The sequence below is a fragment of the Monomorium pharaonis genome, chromosome 11, assembly GCF_013373865.1.
Source record: "Monomorium pharaonis isolate MP-MQ-018 chromosome 11, ASM1337386v2, whole genome shotgun sequence".
Taxonomy (NCBI): Eukaryota; Metazoa; Arthropoda; class Insecta; order Hymenoptera; family Formicidae; genus Monomorium; species Monomorium pharaonis.
The window spans coordinates 685,919-708,514 of NC_050477.1; the positions used below are offsets into that span (position 1 = coordinate 685,919).

The 22,596-nt window shown below is 41.7% G+C and overlaps 1 protein-coding gene across 3 annotated transcripts in view; it reads right to left on the reverse strand.

Annotated features, from left to right (window-relative positions):
- Positions 1–22,596, reverse strand: part of LOC105838363 (alpha-mannosidase 2) — a 140,886-nt gene that overhangs the window by 63,067 nt on the left and 55,223 nt on the right. The window contains exons 1-2 of one of the 3 annotated variants that reach the window (XM_012683880.3): positions 19,620–22,015; positions 12,120–12,604 (exon numbers count right to left, since the gene is read on the reverse strand). In XM_012683880.3, coding sequence (XP_012539334.1) covers positions 12,120–12,416 — 297 coding nt within the window. In that variant the 5' untranslated portion in view covers positions 12,417–12,604; positions 19,620–22,015. Of the gene's footprint in view, positions 1–12,119; positions 12,605–19,253; positions 22,016–22,596 lie in introns of those variants that run through there. The other 2 variants (XM_012683879.3, XM_036293904.1) reach the window with 2 other exon arrangements.

Consider the following 22,596-nt stretch of genomic DNA (forward strand, 5'->3'; position numbering starts at 1 on the left):
AACGTTTACTGTTTGAGAAGTTTTATTTTTTTGCGTGGTAAAAACCTACCGCGATCCATCTTCATTTCCAGTTATTTCAGAACTGCTTTGCAAGATACCGCTACTTTAACCGTTTCGACCAGACAGGAAAGTATATACCTTCTCACCAACTAAAATATTGAAGTCGACCAAGGTCAGGATGGCTGCCAAGACCGGAGCGACACGTGCAAAGTTCACGAACCGTCTCGGCTTCTCGGAGGTAATCGAAGTTCGATTGTATTACAAGACATGCGGCCGGAGCGCGACGAAGCTCGCCTTTCGAGAAAGCTCCGCCACCACCGCGTTGTAGTCGTCGCCGTCGAAGTTATCGGTAAATTCAGAGCATCGCGCGTCAAAATCGTCGAGAGAGCCCATTCGCACCCTAGTTCGAAGGTAAAACCGAGACGGGACGTAAACTCGAAAACCAGGACCCCGAGTTCCGGCCGGGAGCCGTTCGAGAAACAAGTTAAGTAGTAATGCTCGGCGACTGATCGAACGGCTTGCCTCGAGCGTCATTGGCGACAGCACTTTGGCGAAGTACTCGATGCAAGGTCCGGGCAACTCTATTCACGATAGGAGACGAACGATCGAATGAGGTCATGTCTTTCATTGTTCTCAAATATTAGCTGTTCGCGAGCAAATTAAATGCCAAAACGAACCTTGCACGGATTGATCGTTAAATACAAATTAAAAAGCAAAATTATAACTGTAAACGATCGGGGTAGTGACATTATTGAATTATAAAAGTCAATAATTTATCGATGTATATGTAAGCGTAGTTATAATCTAAAGTCGCAAATACATTTTATATCATGCATAAAATATTAAACATCAATATAATATTATTTAATTTTAATGCATAATATATTACAAGTAACATACTGTGTTTTTTCCTATAACTATTACTATAAAATATTATTGACGGCAAGAAACGATATTAATGATGTAGGATACTATTAATATTAATGCCATAAGTGTATACGAGAATTTTTTAAATAAAATAAATCACGCCGATTCTAAAATAATAAATATTTCCAACACGCTTTCGCGCTTTAACACGCTCTTCTTTATGCATACCGTGCGTTTTAATGCGCGTTTCTTATTGTTATTACACTCGAAAGTTCGCAGCACAATGCCAAGTTGCAGAACAATGCAGGGTGCAGGCAGGCTCGAAAGAACGGCGCCGCGTTTGCCTCATTGTCGCGGTGTCACGCGACTATTCTTGAATGGAGGAAGTTGCCGCCGCGACTCTGATGGAGTTTCTTGCCCGCAATAGATTTTGCGGAAAGCCCCCACACGTATATCTTGGCTTGACTACTGAAATGAATTTCCATTCGATCCGAAAACGGAGATTACGCTTCGACATCGACGTAATTCACTGCCTGAAGCTTCCCTTTTCGCGAGAGGCACTCGGGCAATTATCTCGGCGCATTTTATCCGTAAACATTTTGCTCGTCAAGCGTCGATTAGCCAATAAAATTGCGCTCAAGTTTAGATTAATATTTATAATATGATTAAAAAAAAAAAAAAACCTGCAGGTCGAGTCTAAGATGGCAGATGAAATTATTAAAATCCCTAAAATAAATGACAAAAGTAAACAATGGAAGTCCGTTTCTCCAAGTGACACAAGGGACGAACGCGGGCACTTCCGTAACTAACATTGACGCCCGGCGAGATTTCTCATTAGCGAGGCTAATTGATATTTGCCGGCGTGCCTGACCAGAGGCATGCGGCCTGCGTTTACCTGTCGCCGACGCCGCTCGTCCACGGTTACCCGCGTATTGTAATCCTCCCTGATGGAGAGCCTGGGCGAGCCTCCTGCAGAAGCATTCCTGCGGGGGTTCAATTAGAGGGTTCGGCTTGTTACACGTGGGCGCGGCGGAGGCGAAAACCAAACCCAAGGCGCCGGCGGTCCCGTCGTGAATTAGTACATCGCCCGGTATAATTACACGACACTGCCGGCTGGTCGTCGCACGAACGACGAAACTGAGAATAACTCGGGGGGGAACAGGGGGCGTCGGCCACCGCAAATAAAACATTTTCCCGTAATGACTTTCAGGATTGCGAAGATAGAAATAAAAAGTAGAATGCCTGCACAAAGTCTCCCTGCGCCCGAACTTTCCTCCTCTTTCTTTTCTTCGCAAACTTCTTTCTTTTGATCCGCGCGAACTGAACTATAATAACGACGATTCAAGAGAGAGAGAGAGAGAGAGAGAAAATTATGTTTAATACTGTCTTATTTTTATTTTTTCATTATAAAAAGTTAAATTAAATGTTTTCGGTTCGAATAAGTTTTGTCAATCAGAACAATTTAATCGTTTAATTCCGCAGCGGATGTCAATTAATCACGGGGGACAAATCAGAAAATGTTCTCTCCGAAAATTATTTTAATCACATTCCCGGCTTTCCCGCAGTTTTCACGTGTTTTCCCGGCTCTCGTGTAACTTCTTCGCAGATATCGGGTTGAAATTGAAAAAGTAACGATTCTCCCGTGCCGTTTCGACGTCCCGATAAGCCGAGGCAAAAGAAATGCGGATAGTTACCGAAACTCCGGATGATCATTGATCCGGTAGTCAAAGTTGTCGTATTCGATTAATGGCGACGACGTAGGCGGCGGGAGAGCAATCTCGAAAGTTCGACGCGCGCGCCGGGCTTTCGGGCTTAATCTACGGCCGAGTCAAATATTGGACTTTCGCGTGCGCCGGGGGAACAGCCAAGTTTATTGAATTTCGTATTGTTTACACCGCGAGTCCGCGGGCGTCGTTTAATTGACGTTTGTCACGTCGTGGAAAATTGCCGGTCGCATGAGTTACGCCGTAGCTCGCGCTGATCGCGACGCGCGCGTTTTCGGCGCGACAGCGGCAGGAAACTTAATTTATCGCGAATTTACTGGAGCGGATCGAGCAAACGCGGCTCCGCGACTTCGCGGCGTGTATTTTACAGCGGCAAAAATATGAAAAATACTTTTCGTTACCCCGTCTCGCGTCGTTGCATCAGACTTGCAGTTTTCTCTCCAAAAAAAATGCCGAGACAACCGCAGCTGCGTCGCCAAACAGCTTTGTCATTGCGGTAACCATTAACGGTTAAAATCAATTAACCGTGTACGGATCAATTATTCGAGAATAAAACACATAATCGCTGTGTTTTGAGAAGAAGTTTTATGCAATTGCAAAAATTCTCGCATTTGATTTAACACACGATTCGGCACACGATTTAATATAGCATCTGGAAGACAAATTTTAAGGTTTTCAAAGTAAGTTAATACCAATGTTTAATGCTGTTTCATATTTATTAACGCGGTAAGAAATTGTTAAATGAGCCGATAAAACAAATAATAAATATCGCTTGATACGTAACAACGGAGTTGTTTTCCCGGTCGCGATAAAATCTGGCTATCGATCACGTTACTTTCGCCGCGTAAACAATCCAAATGTATACCTAATGGACTCGTCGTCGCCATTGCGGCGATATCGATTGTCGACGCCGTATCGGGAACAATCGGCGAGGATTAGGAGGAACATCCCGCGAGAGAAACGCGGTGGGAGAAACGGCGCTGTCGCAGGGAAGGGCGACGACGACGCTCGTCTCGAAAGTGGCCTCGTCACCCGGAACGAGGACGAGAGACGGAGACGACGACGAGGTAGAGGAGAATAAATGCGACGCGCTACACAGAGGATGGCAATCCCGGAAATGCCTTTGCAAATCAGAGCAGCTCGCGCATCAGTTCAAAAGAACCGTCCGTCTTTCCTTCCCATCCGCCGCCGTTTCCTTCCACCTTCGAATCTCTCTTTTTTTTCCTCATCTCCCTCTTCCGCGTTTGTTTGGTCCTCCACCACGCGGTACCCGCCACCCTACGCTTCCTCCTCCTCCTTCTTCACCTCCGAGGCCGTGCAATCCCATCGGCGTCTAGTAGGAAAAGAAAGGGAAGAAAGACGGAAGGGGAAAACGCAGGAAAATCCTTTGAGAAACGTCTTCGTTCCTTGCGCGACACGATACTACTTGCAAAGCAGGGGGCGTGTGTTAAGATGTACGTGTAAAGAGAAGAGAGATGGGACGAGTGTCATAGTCGGCACACAGAGGTTTCGAAAGTGCACTCGTTATGAAAATGCACGCCGTTGGAAATGAAAAAAAAAGCAGCGGAGCGCGCGCGCGAGAGAGATTGATTTTCAAATTTGATTCAATTACGAGTTTTGCGTGCTTTTTTTCTCCTTCTCGCGATGAATATGTATAGCTCACTGTCTCTCGCGAGTGAATAAGCTCATCGTTCAGAGGAAGAGGTGGCCTTTTGTGAAGGATCCATCGTAATCTCGCGGGATCTCCTATTTGAACGCACATATCGCTGTACAAAAGGGGATTTAAGGGTCTTTAAGAATAGCTGGAGCCAGCAGGAAGAAGAGGAAACGAATTTGTTCGAATGATATAAATCCTTATAAGGCGAAAAGCCATTCAGAACAGATTGCTGTAGCAATCTGCGTCGAGCTATATCAAATAAATAAAAGACGCGATGTGTGTTTGAAAATACAATTATACGTATAGAAACAAAGTAAATAATCTCGAAAATGTCAAAAATTAACAAAATAATGAATTTGTGCGGTGTAAATTATGAGAACATAAATGTGCAACTGGCCAATTGTGTGTACCAATTTATTAATTAAAGAAACTTATATTTAATTTCCGCATCAATTACCGCGTCGAACTCTCTGATTGTTATTTATTATTATACATGTAAAGCCATAAAATTATTTGTAGTATAAAAAAAGATTTTAATTTTACATTCAATATTAGAAGAGTACAGTACCATTTATAATAATAACGGTGCATAAAATATTTGCTATATTTTCAAAACAAACATGCTTACGAAAATAATTTTTCTCACAACTTTTACTGTGATATTTTCAACGATATATTTAATTAGAAATTATATTTGCATTAGTAAGCATAATTGTTCTATATATTACGGTATATTTAAACCATCCTGTTCTGTTTGAAGCAGAACGTCAGTTAATTCGATATCCGTGCTCAAAAGACTGTCTGCTTAAAAGTGGAAAGGCTTTAGTTGAATGTGTCAAAAAAGATGAATAGCTGCCGGGTGTGTTAAACGGCGAATACTTATTTTGTTTACAGGTGTAATCAATAAAACGCGTTAAAGTGCCTTATCGTCCGCGACCACGGCAGATTGACGACCAGCATCCATTCGTCAACGACGCCATCGCCGTCGACCGGTTACGGTACAGAAAATCCAGTAACGAAGTCGTTTCTCCGTGGATTACGCGGATACGCTTCGGTGCCTTTTGTGTAGGAAAAGGAAAAGGGGGAGGAGTTAGAGAACCGCGAGAAGATGGAACGGCGGAGTAAAAGAGACTTCTGTCGCCATGGCCATGGGTTTACTTATTCCTTACAGTCGATGAATCTCCCTCTCTTTCACGTCTCGGTTCGCGAATTACGTTTTCATCAGGTTCAAGTGGCCGTTTATCGATTGCCGGCGACGGACGAAAAAGCGTCGCGGCAATCCCCTTGGCCTGTACGATATCGGCGCCGCTGAAAATAATATTCTTTGAGAATTATTCCGTAACATCGAGCACCGTAACGACGGCGGTGATATTAAATTAAACGGAGGGAGTCCACCGTAACAAAGCGAACAGACATTGTTTGAGGCGGGATTATAAGCGGCGGCGCGCGCCATTAAATTATTAATGAGGATTTTCGCGTAAGGCGGAATACGTGTGTTTCGTAAAGCGGGACGCTCGGTTCCCGTAAATCCCGTGAAAATTACAACAGCACACGCGCTCCGAAAGATCCATGCGTGTTCCCTGGTCTATCTTAGCCACTTTACGCAGCAAAAAGAGTTTTCGCGTTGTTAGTGAGGCACGTACGGTCCTTTTGAGCACGTACGCTTGCATAGTCGCACGAAAATCGCGCTGTAATTATATTTAAAAGATGCTAAAAAAAAAAAAAATAACACCCAAAAATTTCGAGAACAGTCGAACTTGATGAAACCGACTGTGTTAAATGAATTTTGTAAATATGGGCAACGAGCGATAAATATGGTATAATTGTCAGAACATCGGAAAGAGACAGAAGGAAGAGAGATACAATCGTGAAACATACAAAATTAATTTATCCAATGTATAAATACTGATACACGGTATAAAATAAATATTTCATTTGTAGCTTTAATTTTTAGAGCAACGTCCAAGCTTTGTAACTCGGGAAAGCTCTTGATCCACTCGTTTGAAAGCGACATATGTGCAAATATATAATTAGTTTTCAAAGTAACACATCTCAGCGCTGTAATCTCATCAAAGAAAACGCAAAGTTACTTCTTGACTAACAAGGATAGATAGAAAATCATGACCCAATTTCAAAGTAAGTAGTCGTCTCTCGACTTTTTGAGACGCGCTGCTCGACGCGACTTTAAACTCTTGAAGTCTGCTCTCGTAGCCTGCGAAGAAGAAAGTATCACGTCTGAATTATGTCTTAAAAATGTCAAGAGCACGAGACGCGATCTATCCGGAGTGCTCGCATTGGAACGAACTAGGATTTTCGAGAGTCGTAAAAAATGTGTCGCTACCAACATAGAATATAAAATTTATGGCGAAAGAGCTCCTGGATATACTTGCAAAGAAACACAGAAGCGTAATCGGTGCAGGGGATAATCAAACCACGCGAAAATTAATTTATTTAATTTCTTGCGCCTTCCATTGAGTAGTTTGTTGTGCTGAAGTTTGGTTCGTACGCAACCTGTCACTTCTTAATGGCTTATAATCCGACACTTAACGCATCAGAGTCTATATACACCATTTTCAAAATCTTGCAAAATCTTCTTTCACAAGCGTACCGGTTATAAATCGTGCGAACGTATTTAACGAGTTGGACGTTTTAGAAATGCAAAAATATGTCAAGACGTTTCATATCTCCAAACCGTAGAGAAGGATCAGCACGCTTCGATTGCGTGCTACCTCGCTTTCGTTTTCACGCAAGTCAATTCAGGAGGAGACGCAACACGGAAAATGTTACGTCAAAATTATGTCTTAAAAACGTCAGATGCACAGAGTGTCTAACCCCACCCTAGAACCTGCAGACAACGCTTCGCGCCAGAGTGGCTCGGAGCAGGGAGGGGGAGGAAGGACGGATATGAATTTCTAGAAAGGTTTGCTTAAGCAAATTGCGAAATGCAGCTTGCTGACGGATGGGAAGAGGGAGAGAAAGTAAGAGAGAGAGAGAGAGAGAGAGAGAGAGAGAGAGAGAGAGAGAGAAAGGGGGAGAGAGAGCGGTTCACCGAGGGAGAAAACGGAACAGCCGAGGTCCTGAATTGCACGCCTTCGCTTCGCAGGTACTCGGACCATCGTCCCTAGCCGATGCTTTCCCAGCCGAGAGGAAAAGCTCCGGACGAGAGCAAAACGAATTTTGGCGGGAATGTCGGCCGCGTGAAATATTACCGTCCGGTATAGGACGTGCTGTTTGTTCGGAATCGTGATTAGCTTCCCGACCGCCGGAGGCTGTTTTTCTTGCACTTCGAAAATTTTCTTGTCTGAAAAACAAACTTTTGTATTATCGTATACTGATGAAAAATCTAATTGTTTTTGGAAAACAAAAAAGAGCAACCACTTATCCGAGCTCGCACTCAGTCCGGGATTTCATTTAATTAATATTTCGCGGTGATTTATTTCCGCGCGATTCGAAACTTTCATCATAAATTTAACAGAAACATGCATTTACTTTTCTCGGTAAAGTCCCCTCCCCCCTCCTTCATGATGAAAGTCACTCGCAATCTCCGTTTAAAGCGAACAAAACGCGAAATAAATTGCCGACGGAACACGAGATATGTTGCCAATGGTGCTATTCCCATAAACGAATGGTCACTTACGCAGAACGATTGTTTCAGCGAATTAACGAGTAAAACATGCGCGCGCGCGCGCGCGCACGGTCGTCGATGCAATTTTCTAAATGCACTAGTAACCTGCTAAAGTGATACTCGTGTTTGATGTTACCCGCGATCCGCGATGAATTATAAACGGGATACGCTCGGGTGTATAACGAGCGTCGAAATAAATACACCGTAATCGGTGTAAATTTCTCTGCACGCGCCGTCGACTATACTATGCGGACGATACACGATTGCCGCAACGGCAATCATAAATGCAACCCTTTGCTCTTTGAGTGCTCAGCCGTCAATACGATCATCAATATGCAACTCACTCACTGCAAACTGCATCGCTCGCGCGAGATTACGTTATACGTCCTGATTATGGCGCCAGCGAACCATTTTCGAGATGGAAATCAATTGATACAGCTATGATGATCTAATGGCGCTTCCGCATTAATTGATCCGTACCAGCTAAAGATATCAACCCCGTAATACCGAGTAAGGGGGAGAAGGGGGACAGTCATTTCGAGTTAAAAAGATAGAATTTATTTATAGTCATTTACATTAAAATTTATGGTACTGTACTTCCCATATATTTCCCTCTCGCTCGACAGTTTAGATTATTTACACAGTGAGATCAACGTGCAGCCGTAACTGCAAAGGAAAACTTCATTTTCCTTACGTAATAAACGCCCGGACGGATGAACAACTTTGCATCCGTCAGAGTTAAGTACATAGCGGAAACGTGTCTCAAAGGAAGTTTTCGCTCTTGCTCTAAGTAACTTCTCCCCCTCTTGGAGGAGCGCCGAACAACAGGCATTATCGAAATTCCATACTTAATGGCGACGTCCGTGACACGGAATTAAGGCAAATTAACGAGCATCCTTGGCTGCCAATTAAGCGCAATTGGCCTATACGTCCCTAATCCATCGCGACGAGACGGTAGATTAGGCGGGCGTGCGCACGTATAAGCGTCGGGATTGTATGGAGCATGGTTTTCAGCGCGGGCGCGATAACGCCAAATTCGATTTGCGACTCGAAATTCGAAACATAGTTAGCCACCGCCGCCGCTGCTCATTGCGACGTAACTCGATTTGCCTTTCATCGCGTGTAGCTGACGTATCGGGGTCGTCGATTCGAGTAGATTATTGCGTGACGTATTAATTTATTCGTTCGATTAGTCTTTCCGGACTGACAGCGCGCGGTTTTTTAAACCCTTCCCCTCGTACCTCCCGCCCGCGTTGTTGCACGTCCGGTCATGAAATATTGATATTGTGCGTTGCGTGCGCTCTTCGCGAAATATATTTCAACCGACACTCGACGAGGAATCGGTTGAAAAAGCACAACGCGAGCCCGGTTAATGTTATAAATTAAATCTTCTAAAAAATATGCATTCAGATAAATTTTTAAACGCGCGTTCAGAAATCGGGATTGGGAAGCTTCCGGCTACGGAGAGATGTAAAAGAAGAGAATAATATGTGGGGGAGAGGGAGAGAGAACGAGTCAGAAAATGGTAACAACGAATTTTGAATTTCGACTTTTTTTCACAGGGGTACACGAATGTCGCGGGAATAAGCTCGAAAGATTTAATGCATTTTGTATACGGAGAATTAAAAACAAAGGTATACGTCGAGTCGGCAGCGAAACGTGCGACACGATTGTAAAAAAATGCCTGAATATTATATAACAAATGGCAAGTAAAAATTAAATGTAACGCTTTATTACCGCGTTACGCAAAAATTCAGCTGTATTATCGGAAATGACGATCCACCGTTTGCTTGTGAAAAGTTGGGTCGTAGCGCAAAAAGAGAGAGAGACGGAGACGGTACGTATGTGGTACATAAAACGAGCTGAATTCTCGCCAACGTGTTCGCGAACGCGAACGCAGCGGCGCGTGCGAATTTCGATAGAAATTTCGGCGCGGAGTCCTGTCGATCATGGAAAATCAAAAATAATCGATGAACGAAATCGCGAGCGAACGCACTACAATCAGAAATACTTCAATTCGGCACTTTTTCCCCACGATTCTATTTCCGACCGCCGCACTACGCGGCGTTACGTAACGCGCGAATTTTTTCGCGCGCGAGCGGGACCGCCGCCGGTTAATTACATTAACACAGGATGAGAGCTCGATGCTGTATTCTGTCGTCTACGCGTATGAGCTGTGTAACAAATATAAACGCTATCGTTCGAGTACCATGTAACTAATACGTGATCGTGGTCTTGAACATTTTTTTATAATCTGTAGGTTGAATGGAAGCGAAATTTAAAGCAAGGAACTATAAAAAGATAAATGTAAAAATTATAAAAATAAAATTTAATTCAGTCTCACATGTGAGATAATTAATTAGAGCGTATAATTAATTCATTTGCTTGTTTAAAAGATGATAACATTTATTAACATACTTTTGAGATATGAAATTTTAATTTTTCATATATACATTCAGAATGTTTTTTTTATTCTAGCCAAATAGAATAAATCTTTGCAATTTTGCAATACTTTTAAGTAAAAGAGTTGATTTTGTGCAAAACGTTAAAACGTTTCCACGTAGCTTATTTTCGCATTTTCAAAATTTAAATTACGTAAAAAAAAACGTATCTCTCGCAGATGAGAAGTTGGGAATAATTATTCTCGACACACATATTAGATGCCTAATTAAAGAGGTTATTATATATTAAAGAAATTTTCAATAATATTCTTTTAACGAAGCAAATCTCGCTAAGTACCGAAATCAATGCTCCTTTGCATTTCGATTATAAACCGCTGCAAGTATACAATGTCGGAAATTACTACCGCGAGCAGCTAAGCACCGGAGAATAGCAGCCGGTTGCTTTGTAATTAGGCGAACACGAGAAGATTTGAATTGTAGACTCCACTTCCGCTTATCAGGCGCGTCAGGGACGGTATAATGCGATAGAGCACATGACGTTCAGCAAAAGTGATGGCTAATAGAATATTGAATATATTTTACACTGGAATTATACGCTAACTTATAATTCATAGAATGGAATGTCCGAAGCAACACCTCGGGAAAAACGTAATTTATGAGGGACCTGAGTCCAGGCTTTTTCTTTCTTTTTCTACATAGTGAAAATTGATTTATTGTTTCGTTGAAATTTTCAAGGGAAAAATATACGATATGAAAATGACTTTTTTATTACATCGCGCGTAAGTGGAAGAATTCTCTTACAATGGCCGGCCATTAAATCAGTGAAGTTCGGAGACTCTCGCGGGGGGGACGAAGAAAGTTTCGCGGCTAATGACGCGGTACTTTTAAAACGACCGGACTTAGCGCGTCCATGAGGTATTGGTATGAAATTTAGCCGCTCGTATATTCCGCGGAAACTTTCGTGAGCATAAATACCGTGTGCCAAGGGTACGCCAAAGATAATCTTGGGGATAAAAGAAGCCATCTCAGGACTTGATTCTCGATCCACTTTTGCTCTTAGCTTATCGTAGTTGTACGATTACAAAAAGCTTTTTAAATTCTGTTTTTTGTTAATTTCGAAGAAGAAAATGAAAAAGGTTCACTTCTTTCATTATCAGTGCTATTGTGATTTGTTGATAAACGTAATTTTCACAAAATGAAAATGCACGCATTTCTATATAAACTGTAAGAATACACAGAAAGAACATTATAGCAGCAAATCAAAACTAATGTATTTCATTTAATAATCTTTGTTGTAAGAAACTATATTCTCACTTACATATAAAACAATGATAAACTTGTTAATAAATAATTTAATCCTTTTTAAAGAAATTTGATAATCTTAGCAATAATTTCAGCGAAATATTATATTTCTATTTCAACATTGTAACAGTCATCTAAACAACATTTTTATTCTCGTGTAGACTTAGAGGTAAAAAAATCTTGCATTTCAATAAAAGTAAATTGAATCTTTTTTCTTGTTTTTTTTTATTAACAAGGAATATCCTAGGCTTTTTCTATTTTTCATATGCCGCGAGTGTGTAAAAAAAACCGCGATCAATTTGCCATTCTGTGTATCCGGCCGAGGAGGTTTCGAGCGCTTTTCTAAAAATAGCATGAAAAGAACTCCGTAGAAATCGACGCTTAAGTGCGCAACGCGATGAAAGGAAATACTTTTGGAACAAGTAGTGCGCGTTGCAAAAAAAAGGAGGGGGAAAATGAGGCGAAGTGGAAATACCATGGAAATTGCCTCGGACACGGCGGCTTTCCGGGGCTAATGGAAAAGCACCTGTTAGTGCACCTACCTGAAAGTCGAACTTGCTGAACTCCTGCTGGGCGTCGATGTCGGCGTTTCGCGGCACGATTATGGGACAGGTGGCAAGCGATACCTGAGCATCTGGCCACTCGCTGTAATCCGGCGTGACGGAGGTCAGGCTGCGGTCGTATCTGAGCTCCTCGTTCAGGATGGCGGCGGCCGCGGCGGGATGGCCCGACGACGGCGCCTGGACCTGGCTGACGTAGTACAGGCACAGCAGGAGCGACAGCACCACGATGCCGAGGACGAAGACGCGGCCGGAGCCGCGACGCAATATTTTGTACATGATTCGCTTTCGGCGCGACTCGTTCGCGTTGCTCGTAGACTCCACGGTAGATCACGGTGATTCATCTAGAGCGGATCGTGCGAGACGGACAGCCGTGCCGAGTCAGCGGCTACGATCGACGTTCTTCGGTCTTCGGCCTCGGCTCCGTCATTCGTCGATTTCATGGAAGGTCGCGGCAGCAGGGTGGCCTTGAAAAAAAAAAGGATCAATTTTAAGTTAGAAATCATTCGAGTATAAAATTGATATTAATTAATTATTATTCCGGTGTTAATTATTCTTCTAATTGTCAATAAATTTATTTAGCTTGTATATAAAACGTTAATAGTACCGGTGATAATTTTCTATTGATAATTCCGATCAAACATGTGAATTTATTAAAGCTAATGACAATAATACGTAGAACAAGTTTCGCGCTGAAGTGTACGCGATGAATCGAAATCGCGTTTTGTACAGCAGGATACGCTATGATCATAAATGATAATTAATTATAATACGCACATATACATACATACATACATATATATATATATATATATATATATATATATATATATATATATATATATATATATATACCGCGGCATTTACCGTTGACTGATCGAAAATATAGATGTTTTAATCTCGCCGAGAGGAGAGCTACAAGAGAGATTTGCATCGAATTAATTAATTTCAATTCATTCAATTGTCCGAAACAGGAGCGCGAACGCTATAATACCTTGCGTTTAGTAATCATCCAGGTTATTACGCGCGGGGGGAATTAGAAACTGTCATTGACTTTATTATATGTACGTCGCCGTGTTCATGAAAGGGTACGCATGAAAACCGAGGTGAATCCAATTTGAAGAATCATCATCTTGCCGGTGACATTAACGTGTTACACGCGAAGGTAACGACGACGGCCGCCAGTTATCGTGTGTGCTCTGCCGACCGATATACAGAATTATGACTCGTTGCACACGCGCTTTATACGAGGATCGTAGTAATCTCTGCGCACCTGTGTTTTTCCATGCGAAATATGTATCTTCACTCGCGAATAACCAAGGTCGGTCGAAACGCGATCGATCAACTCTTCACCAACAATTTTCTACTCTACTTTCCTGCTATCATTTGCGACGAACGGTCATCTATCTTTGTGACAAAGAACTTTCCTGCGCAGTTTTATAGTTTCGCGTAAGAAGGAAAAAAAAAATAACTCGCACACAGCACGCGAATCGAGTTTACAGTAAACGTTTACAAATGTCATCGCGGTGACTGTTATCTGCGTTAACGGGAAGTAAATCTATGTTCAATAAATCGAACCAATTAGGACACATCGATTATCGAAAGCGGAAAATATATATATACGAAACGATTCTATATGGAAAGATAAGTTGAAAATGCAGAATAAAGCTTTTTTTTGTATCACGAATGGAATCGTCGCTTTTCCGATTATACCGCAAATAATGGAGCGGCCTATATTTCTTCATCGCGAGATAGAGTTAATCGATGGCTTTCATAAACATCGATGGATTTCTCGGATGAATTGCAAATCGAGATTGCTCCCGCGGATACCGATGAATATTTCCCAAAATCGGGAATCGAGAGAGCAGCGAGCGAACGGGAGAGAGAACGAGCTGCTGCTGTATTTTCGCGCTGCGATTTAATTCGGTCTTCGTACGTACGATTAAAAAAAAAAAGCCTCGTGAAAATCAAAGAAGCGGTGTGCAGTTCGTCGGAAATTTTTCGTTAACGGGTCGGTTCGCTATAGCCTCCGTCGCGATATCTAAGGTCGCTTCTCACGCGATAATCGATCGCGCCTCTCGTATAGTTTCGCTCAATGCTGACACGCGGATAGAGGCCGTGGCAAGAGACGAGAAGGAAAAAGAGATTGATAGATGGAGCGTGAAGAGAGAGAGAGAGAGAGAAAGCGAATAGGGTGTAGAGTTTAGCTAAAAGGGAAGCGAGATTAGAGTTTAATTCGGTATTAACTCGACGCGTACGCGACAGACGATGTGCACGCACGAAAGAGAGGAGGAGAGGAGAGCGCACCGCAGCACACAGCGCGATTTCGTTCGAGCGCAACGCGCTAGATAGAAACTACTCGTCCGAAAGTTCATGGAGAGATTAAACCAGCTAGCCGCGTCAACATTATCGAAGCGCGTATATATGAGGGAGGTAACGAAACGGCTCGTAGGAAAATGGACAGTCGTGGAAAAGCGATGGAAAATCCGAGGGTAAATCTACAGTTAATTAAGCCGACTGTCGGAATAACGGAGTAAAGTCGGTGAATTGGCAATTCATATTGTAAATCGTTATTTTCAATTTTGTTATGCACACAATTGCAATTAAGGTGCAATTGTTATTGTCATTTAAAGATTAACAATTTTAACTTTGTTATAATATCGCGATCGAGTAACACTGTTTAAATAGTCTCTTCTTTTAAAGCTACAAGCAAGATCATCAAAGCAGGTAATTTTTTAAAAACACGTTTGCATGTCTGTTTACTCTGACAAGAAAAATATCATATCTATATTCTATATTATTATTCCGCGTCTACGTCAAAAACAGAATGTCACATTATATTTGTCTATAACAATTAAAGCAGGATATTCGTTCGTAGATCAATAAATTAAAATTAATTAGTTGTTCTCGTGACCAACAAGATTCTAAAACAAATACTGCATGTAGTGTACGATATGTGTACTATCCGCCAAATTAATAAACGTTCTAAATGTTTGCAGAGCCACAAAGCGATGGAATCGATGGGAAGCGATTTACGTTCGTGCGCACATCATTGTTGGGAACAATCCATATTACTATAAATCCAATTACTCGATATGAATACCATAAATTCAATATCCTCCCGCCGCAATCTCGATACCATCGAAGTAATAATTAATATACGTGCCGCAAGTAGAGAGCTATCAACTTTCGAATACGGAGTTTACAGCGCGCCGCGAGCTCATACCGAGTGTCTCCCCTCGCTCATCATCCCTCCTATTTGTGATGAAGATCCAGAAGCTCCGAAACGTCGAGCTTCAATTTTCTCCCCGAGAACCCTAATAAAAACACAAGGAGATTGCGGAGACAAACGAGAAGAACACGGGGACGACCGGATGCTCGTCAGGTACCGGTCCTCCAGTCATTCAACCAACACCCCGAACGTAATCCCTTTGTCCGTCCACAACGAGGACGATGAAACGTGTCGGGGATGCGTTATCGAGTCTCGTTCGATGTGCTCACGATCGAATGGCGCATTGAGGAAAGTGTAAAAAAAATGTATATATATACCCGAATCAAGATTCAGCCAATGTTCGCGGCCGCGCGCGGAGCTGTATTTCTTATTGCGATTGGTTTTTGTAATACATTGCCGCGAAACGTATATTTTTCTTCGTGATATACGAGTGCCGCCCACTCCGCCAGTGCCCGTCAGTTGTACTTTTCGTCGTGCGTTATAAAATATTTCTGAGTATCTTAATAATTCCGCGCGAACGGGCCGCGCGGATATTTTTGGCGCGAGCCCTATCGAGTTAATTAAGGTTGACGTTTTATCGACTTGGCACGGGCTATCGGCCAAACTCTAATTTAAGTATTTCTAGAAGGTAGAGAGAGGTTCCGGAACGAAAATCGCCTATCCTACGTTCGTTCTAAGTTGATTACTAAGCTCGCGTATACGGCCGGCTCGAAAATTCACGCCGCTACCAACCAACGGCTATCGACCCGACCAAACTGACAATGAGACGGTACTATTGGTTTCTGGGGTATTCCGTCGCGGCAAACAAGAACGTCTGGCGACGAACGGCTGCGGTGTAACGGTGTCGATATGCGAATTTTCATTCATGACCGGAGGTACGAGTTGCAAGCGCAAAGACACGACGTTAAAAGAGAAATATGAATGTAAACCCGAACTTCATGTGCAAGCAAATAAAAAAATCTCAATTTTGTTAAAATAAAATAAAACTGTTAAAATGTTTGTGCAAACGTTGCGATAGCAACGATTTTTCTATAACCTGGCGGTCTGGTAAATTAACATCGATTATGCGAATAATCGTGATTCAGCAACTAACTAATCTATAAATCTACATAATTTTTTACATTTTGTTTAATTACCGCTTTTAAAAACTGATTCTTTTTTAAGAACTATTAGCAAAAATCGAAGAAGAAATTATATATTTAAAACATGATAACTTGATATGGAAATCAGAATTTTGAAAATTATTTCACAATCATATATCATAAATTAATTGACTTTTGAAGATCTGCTTGGGGAATTTTAGCTCGAGGAGAAAAAAGTATGTTTAGGCTAAAAACTAAGGAGTTTTACAACTGTCACGCTTAGCCAGTGAAATAATCGAATGGCAATAAAAGTTCACTATCGCGTGTTCAAGTTAATCATCGTCGACGCTAGGAAACGTTATCGTGACACTCGATTAGGTCCTTTCGAGACGACCGTGAAGACGAACTGAGACAGCTTTAAATTAAAGCCCGTCTACGTGAAATGATACGCGACAGTTGCAAAAGTCGTCGGTCAAACGTGCCTGTCGCAAAGAGTTTCGCGAGCTTCCTCCCGCGACGAGGAAGATACGAGAGAAAGGGGAGAGAAGTAAGATCGTCGTGAAAATCGTCGAGCGAAGAAAGAGGGTGCTTTTTATGCGGACCCATCGTGGGAGGGGAAACTTTAGCGAACGCTCGCGGCGATCGCGAGCGGTGTAAAGCCGATTTTTCGAGCATAAGTGCGAACACCCTCGGAACTCGGCGCAACAAAAGAAACGATCTCTTTCTTCCGCTTCGCTTCTTCTCGATCTTATTCTCGAGTTTGCTTTCGCGTGCCGCATTTCGCATGTTCGGACGCGCTTTAAATTGGCCGTCCTTTAAAACGTGAGAATTATTCAACGCTCCGCCGCGTTACGCCTCCGCCGTTTGTTATCTCGCCTCTCGCGCGTGTTACGTGACTCGAGTTACGAGCGCGCGCCAAGAAAAATGTCACGCCGTCGACGGTACATTATGATTATCTATAAGGTATTAACTCGTTCTCCGTTGATCCTCTAATATGTTCGGAGCGAACGTGTCTCTTTGATATTTCATTCCGAGCTCCGTTGTGCGCTCACACAGACACCCGTGCTGTTATCCACGATAATAATTAACTCTTTTTCTATTCTATCCCGCAGACACACGTGCATTCGATAATTTATTCTCGATTTCTGGTCGAAGTTGAGCACTTTTATTTATAACGTGCGTTGAGAAAAAGATACCTAAAAAAATTATTTGTGGAATATAACGTTTATTTATATATGTAATATTTGTGCAATTGCAAGTTTAGATGATACGCGATAAAATATATATTAGATGTAGGATTATTAATATTCACTTGAACTTTACAAAGAACTTTAAATTATTTGAATAATCTGCGTTAGTATTTAAAAAGAAATCTGTAAGTTTGTTAACTCGTATGACGACTCGTAGATTGACTTTATAAAACATATAAAAATTATATAACATAATACGATAATCTTATATGATCGATAGAAGAATGAGAAAATAAAATTTGAATAAATCAACGAATTAACCCTTTAAAGGGCACATTTTTTTTAGTAATTATGTCAGATAGATCTTATTAATTCATCATCATCATCAATACTATGGTCCAAGTCAAACCTGGGCCTTCTCTCTACATGTATCTGTAGTGCGCACATAGATTGTACACAGATATGCGAGTTTTTATATTAATCTACAGTTTAACACCGGTTCCGAAGGATTAGATGGAAATTTCGAGGCTGAAACACTCTTGATGGCACTCTTGGTACTTTTGTTTCAGTACTTGTGAAAACGTGATTTTTGAAATTTTAACACGAATATTCGAACAGTACGCTGCGTTCAATTTCGTGATTATTAATTCACATTGCGCGCGAAGTCTCCAAATATCCGCTGTCGATTTTGAATGTTTACTGAACGTATGCGTGCGCACTCGACATAAATACGTAATTAAAATCAAATGATTAGCATTAAATGTGCGGTGCAATTTAAATAAAATTATCGTACTTTGCGTACGAATTCGCCGTGCGGTTGCTCGTACGGCCCGGCAATCAGCGGGGAACATTCGTTGTAAATTGACGGTAATCCGAACAGGGTGCAAAACATCGCTGCGGCAGAAATTCAAACTATTGTTCGCGTTTCGTAATATGCGATTCGACTGTTTGTGCCTCTTGCAAAGAACTCTTACTTTGCGCAGCGTGCAAAATAAATTCGAAAAATATACGTTAAAACAAAAGACCGTGTTTAAAAGCCGCGTTGCTAAAACTGTGCGCCGGCATGCAAATAAAAGTCGCGCAAAACCAGCGCCACATAGATACCTCGGCTCGTTGTTATACACAGCTTTTTCTCAATGTTGATTCATGTAAATATATCCATTTTAATTCCCGTCTGCGAGTGACTCGCGCGCAAAAAAAAAAAAACCGGTCCGCCCCTCAAAGAACTGTATATCAATTTTTGACGAGATGAAGTTACTACCACAAGCGTGCACGTTACCCCGTAGAACGTTCCTCCCTTTTTATCAGACATATAACCAGAGCGGCATGCATTTATAATTACTCGTACATTACAAAAATAAACGTGTGCTAATTACAAACACAAATATTAACGAAAAAGACTTCCTCCGTTAAATAAAAAAAAGCGACGATACAGCGGTATAAGCTTCGCGATGATGAAACGACGAAGTTCATTTTGCCTTGTGACAACAACATTGCAACGCATTTATTAATTTTCCTTTCTGATCTTATAATCCTGCAATTCGCTCTCATCGATCGAATTTGATAATCTCATCGTGGCTGCATGACAAGATAATGGAAAGCGGATTCGTACCTTGATAGCGATTATGCAAAGTCGATCCCTGCCCGAAGCGCTTGTTTCAACAGACGTGTGACGGCAGACGTCCGGCCGCGGAAAGAAATCACGGCGTGCTGAATTCACCACCCGGGCGAAATAGTTTGGACACGTTGCCGGCTCTATTCGCCCGGCGCACGAACGGAGTAATATACGGGGGAACTTTTTCACTGGCTCAGACGCAACGTCGTGCTTAACGGGAAACCAAGTCACCCTCGCCAAATACATTTCTGAGAGGCGTATACATCACGGGCGCACTCTGTGTGTGTATGTGTGTGTGTGTGTGTGCGTGTGTCTCGGATAGATCACTGCGTTTTCGCGAAAATATCGATAAAACATACACACCGATTGAGACACGTAGGACTACCATTAAAAGATGCAAAATCCACAGCCTGGTATCTCATTTTCACACTACACCGTTCTCGAGGATGACAGTTCGTCGAGCTGCATTGTTTGCAACTCTGGGGAAAGGAGAAAATTTAAAGAAATAATTCCAATACGAATTTTCTCTCGGCGCAAAAACGAGGAGACAATTGCGTTACGTTAAAGAGAACCAGGATGTATGCACTTGCAAGGACCTCAGGGACTGAAGGTTCGAATGATACAATATTTGCTCCTTAACTCGACTACGGGCTCGCCCGCTGTCTTACGGCATCCGCGCGCGTAACACTGAATACTGGACTACGCGAGACCGGGCGAATTTCCGCTCAAAAACTGTCGTCACCCCGCCGGCTGGCCGGATGAATTTCAACGACGAGACCGCAACACGCCCGCCTCGCGACTCGCGTAACCCCACGCCGCGCGTTTGTGCTGTGCTCTGTCAACCGCGCGCAAGTGCACACGGATCGTCCAACCGACCGCAACCGAGATCCATGCCGTACTAAACTCCGCGGCACGGGCGGCGGAATGGTTTTGACACGCCGCCGGCTATATCCGCTTTTCCACCGACGCGACTGTCGCGCGAGGGGCGCATGTGCCGATATAATCCACGCTTGTGCCGGCGTACGTTCACCCATACATCCGAGGCGCGCACACTTAAGCGTATACACCATATACACACACACACACACACACACAGACAGGCATACGTGCCTCTGCACATACGACCGACCGCGAGACGCGGGAGGTGAAAAGCGAGGAGATGGAGAACACGCACTCCGAGAGAACTTTCCACGCCCGTAGGGTGTTTCGACTCGAAGAAGAAAGAACGGGGGATCAGAGGGGTCACCGCGAAGACTACTGACGCTCGGTCAAGGGGTTCCAAATAACGTGGAGTCTTCCTTCGCACTTCGCTCCTCTCATCGTAACGTCCATTTTCTCTCAGCTGTAATTCTTTCTCTCTTTCTGCGATATATATATTACAATTCTCTTATTATTGCACGGCTAAAATGGTCTAGTGTGTTTCATATTGAAAATTAGATTTTAAATTTAGGACTTTTCCGTGATATTTAGGACTTTCCCGTTCAGAAAAATTCCCGCAAGTTTTTTGTCGCGTGTATTTATTAATAAATATACGATTCAGTCTATAACAAAATGTATATAATGCTTTTTTAGAATTAATAATAAAAAATTTTGTTCGTTGTCAACTTGCAACAATTAAAAATTTCGAACGGCAAATTAACTTCATCGAAAAACATTCACGTAATATTAAAAAAGAATATTGATTAACGCGGTTAAAAATGATTAATTATGCAGATAACTTTCTAGCCATTTATGTTATTAAACTCGAATTAACGATACTGGCAATGAGGTAACATGATGCTAGAACTATCAACTGACGGAAGCAGCTGCATGTTTAATGCACCAGAGAACTAATCAGTACGATCAAGCTATAATTAACACATCTCTATTAATTTATGCACAACAACTGAATGTGTGTTTCATTAGTAAAAATTGCACGTACACGACGCATATTGTATTGTGCAATCATATATTATTAACAGACGGTAGAGGAAACTGCACGATTAATTTATTAGTCTTAAATATCTCGTGCAAAATTAGATTAAGTATTAAGAGCATAAAAAATAATTTAAAGTCAATTCCCTTAGAAAATAAAGCAAGTGGTTTTGTTTTTAATCGTCAGAATTTACATTGTAAAAAATTATGTAAAATTATATAAATAATGTTTGTAAAATTACACAATTTATAGTGGAAATATATAATTTCCACTAATCGGCTTTAAACGACAGAAATATTCTGTAACAATTAGATGACAAGGTATTTATCGAAGAATAATTTTCGCGTAGGGAGAACGTCGGGTCAATTAATTTTAAGGTACGAATATCGAATGCGCCCGTCCTTTCTGTACGAATACTCCATGATCGAGCTAGGTATTACAGCGCATAAGCTCAGGAACTTTTCAATCTCGTGGAACACGAGTGCACAGAGGGCATTGTCGTTGGACAGGATTGGCACAGGTTCGAACTTGATCGAACGGCAATTACGTTGATTGAAAGGCCAACACAAGTGTCGCCTGCGTACCCGGAAGAGCGAAGACCCCCCCAGTTGTTCATCGAACATATCCCCCATTCTCCTACTGAACGAAGGAATCGGAACGAAAACACATTTATCAAAAACATTTACGAGCAACTATTTGAAATCTTGTTATTTCCCCGATTAAAGATCGTCGTCGCAATACAGTAAAAAGGCGCCGCGTATATTTCGAGAGAATTTTTTGAAAAAGATTGATGTTGTAAACAAATTTCAACGTTTAATAAAAAAAAATATTTTTTTTAATTATATACAACTAAATCTCTCTAGAGAAATTGTTTCAATAAACGTATTTTTCGAGGTATATTAAAACTTTTGTTTTATTTTTCATTTTTTAGGAGTAATTAGTTACCTTAAAATAATTCGCGAATTGCAAGCTATAAATGTTGACAATCTGATGCGAGATAATGAAACGTGTTTATTATTGCCCTGAAAACACAAAAGTATTTATATTCAATCACATTAATGGTTCTACAGCTCAAAGGCACGAAATTTGCGAAAAGGAGTACGATAAAGCAAGAAGAGGGGAATGCTGCAGTCTTCACTATTCCGGAAATTGTATTTTCGAGTAATTGGATGGCTGATGTTTATGCGCGGAATTACATCGAATCTGTCGTTTCAAGGTGTTACTGTTTAATTTGTCTCGGTATTGTTTTCAGTATTTTCCGATAGCATTTTATCACCACGAATTATTGCGGGAACAAATCGTCCTTGAAATATAATGAGGAAACAGACGAAACAGAGAACACAAAACCTGCACACAAGACATCCGATAGTGTAATCGAAAATCTTTTCAAATGTATTAAATATCAAAGAATAATTTAAAAAACAA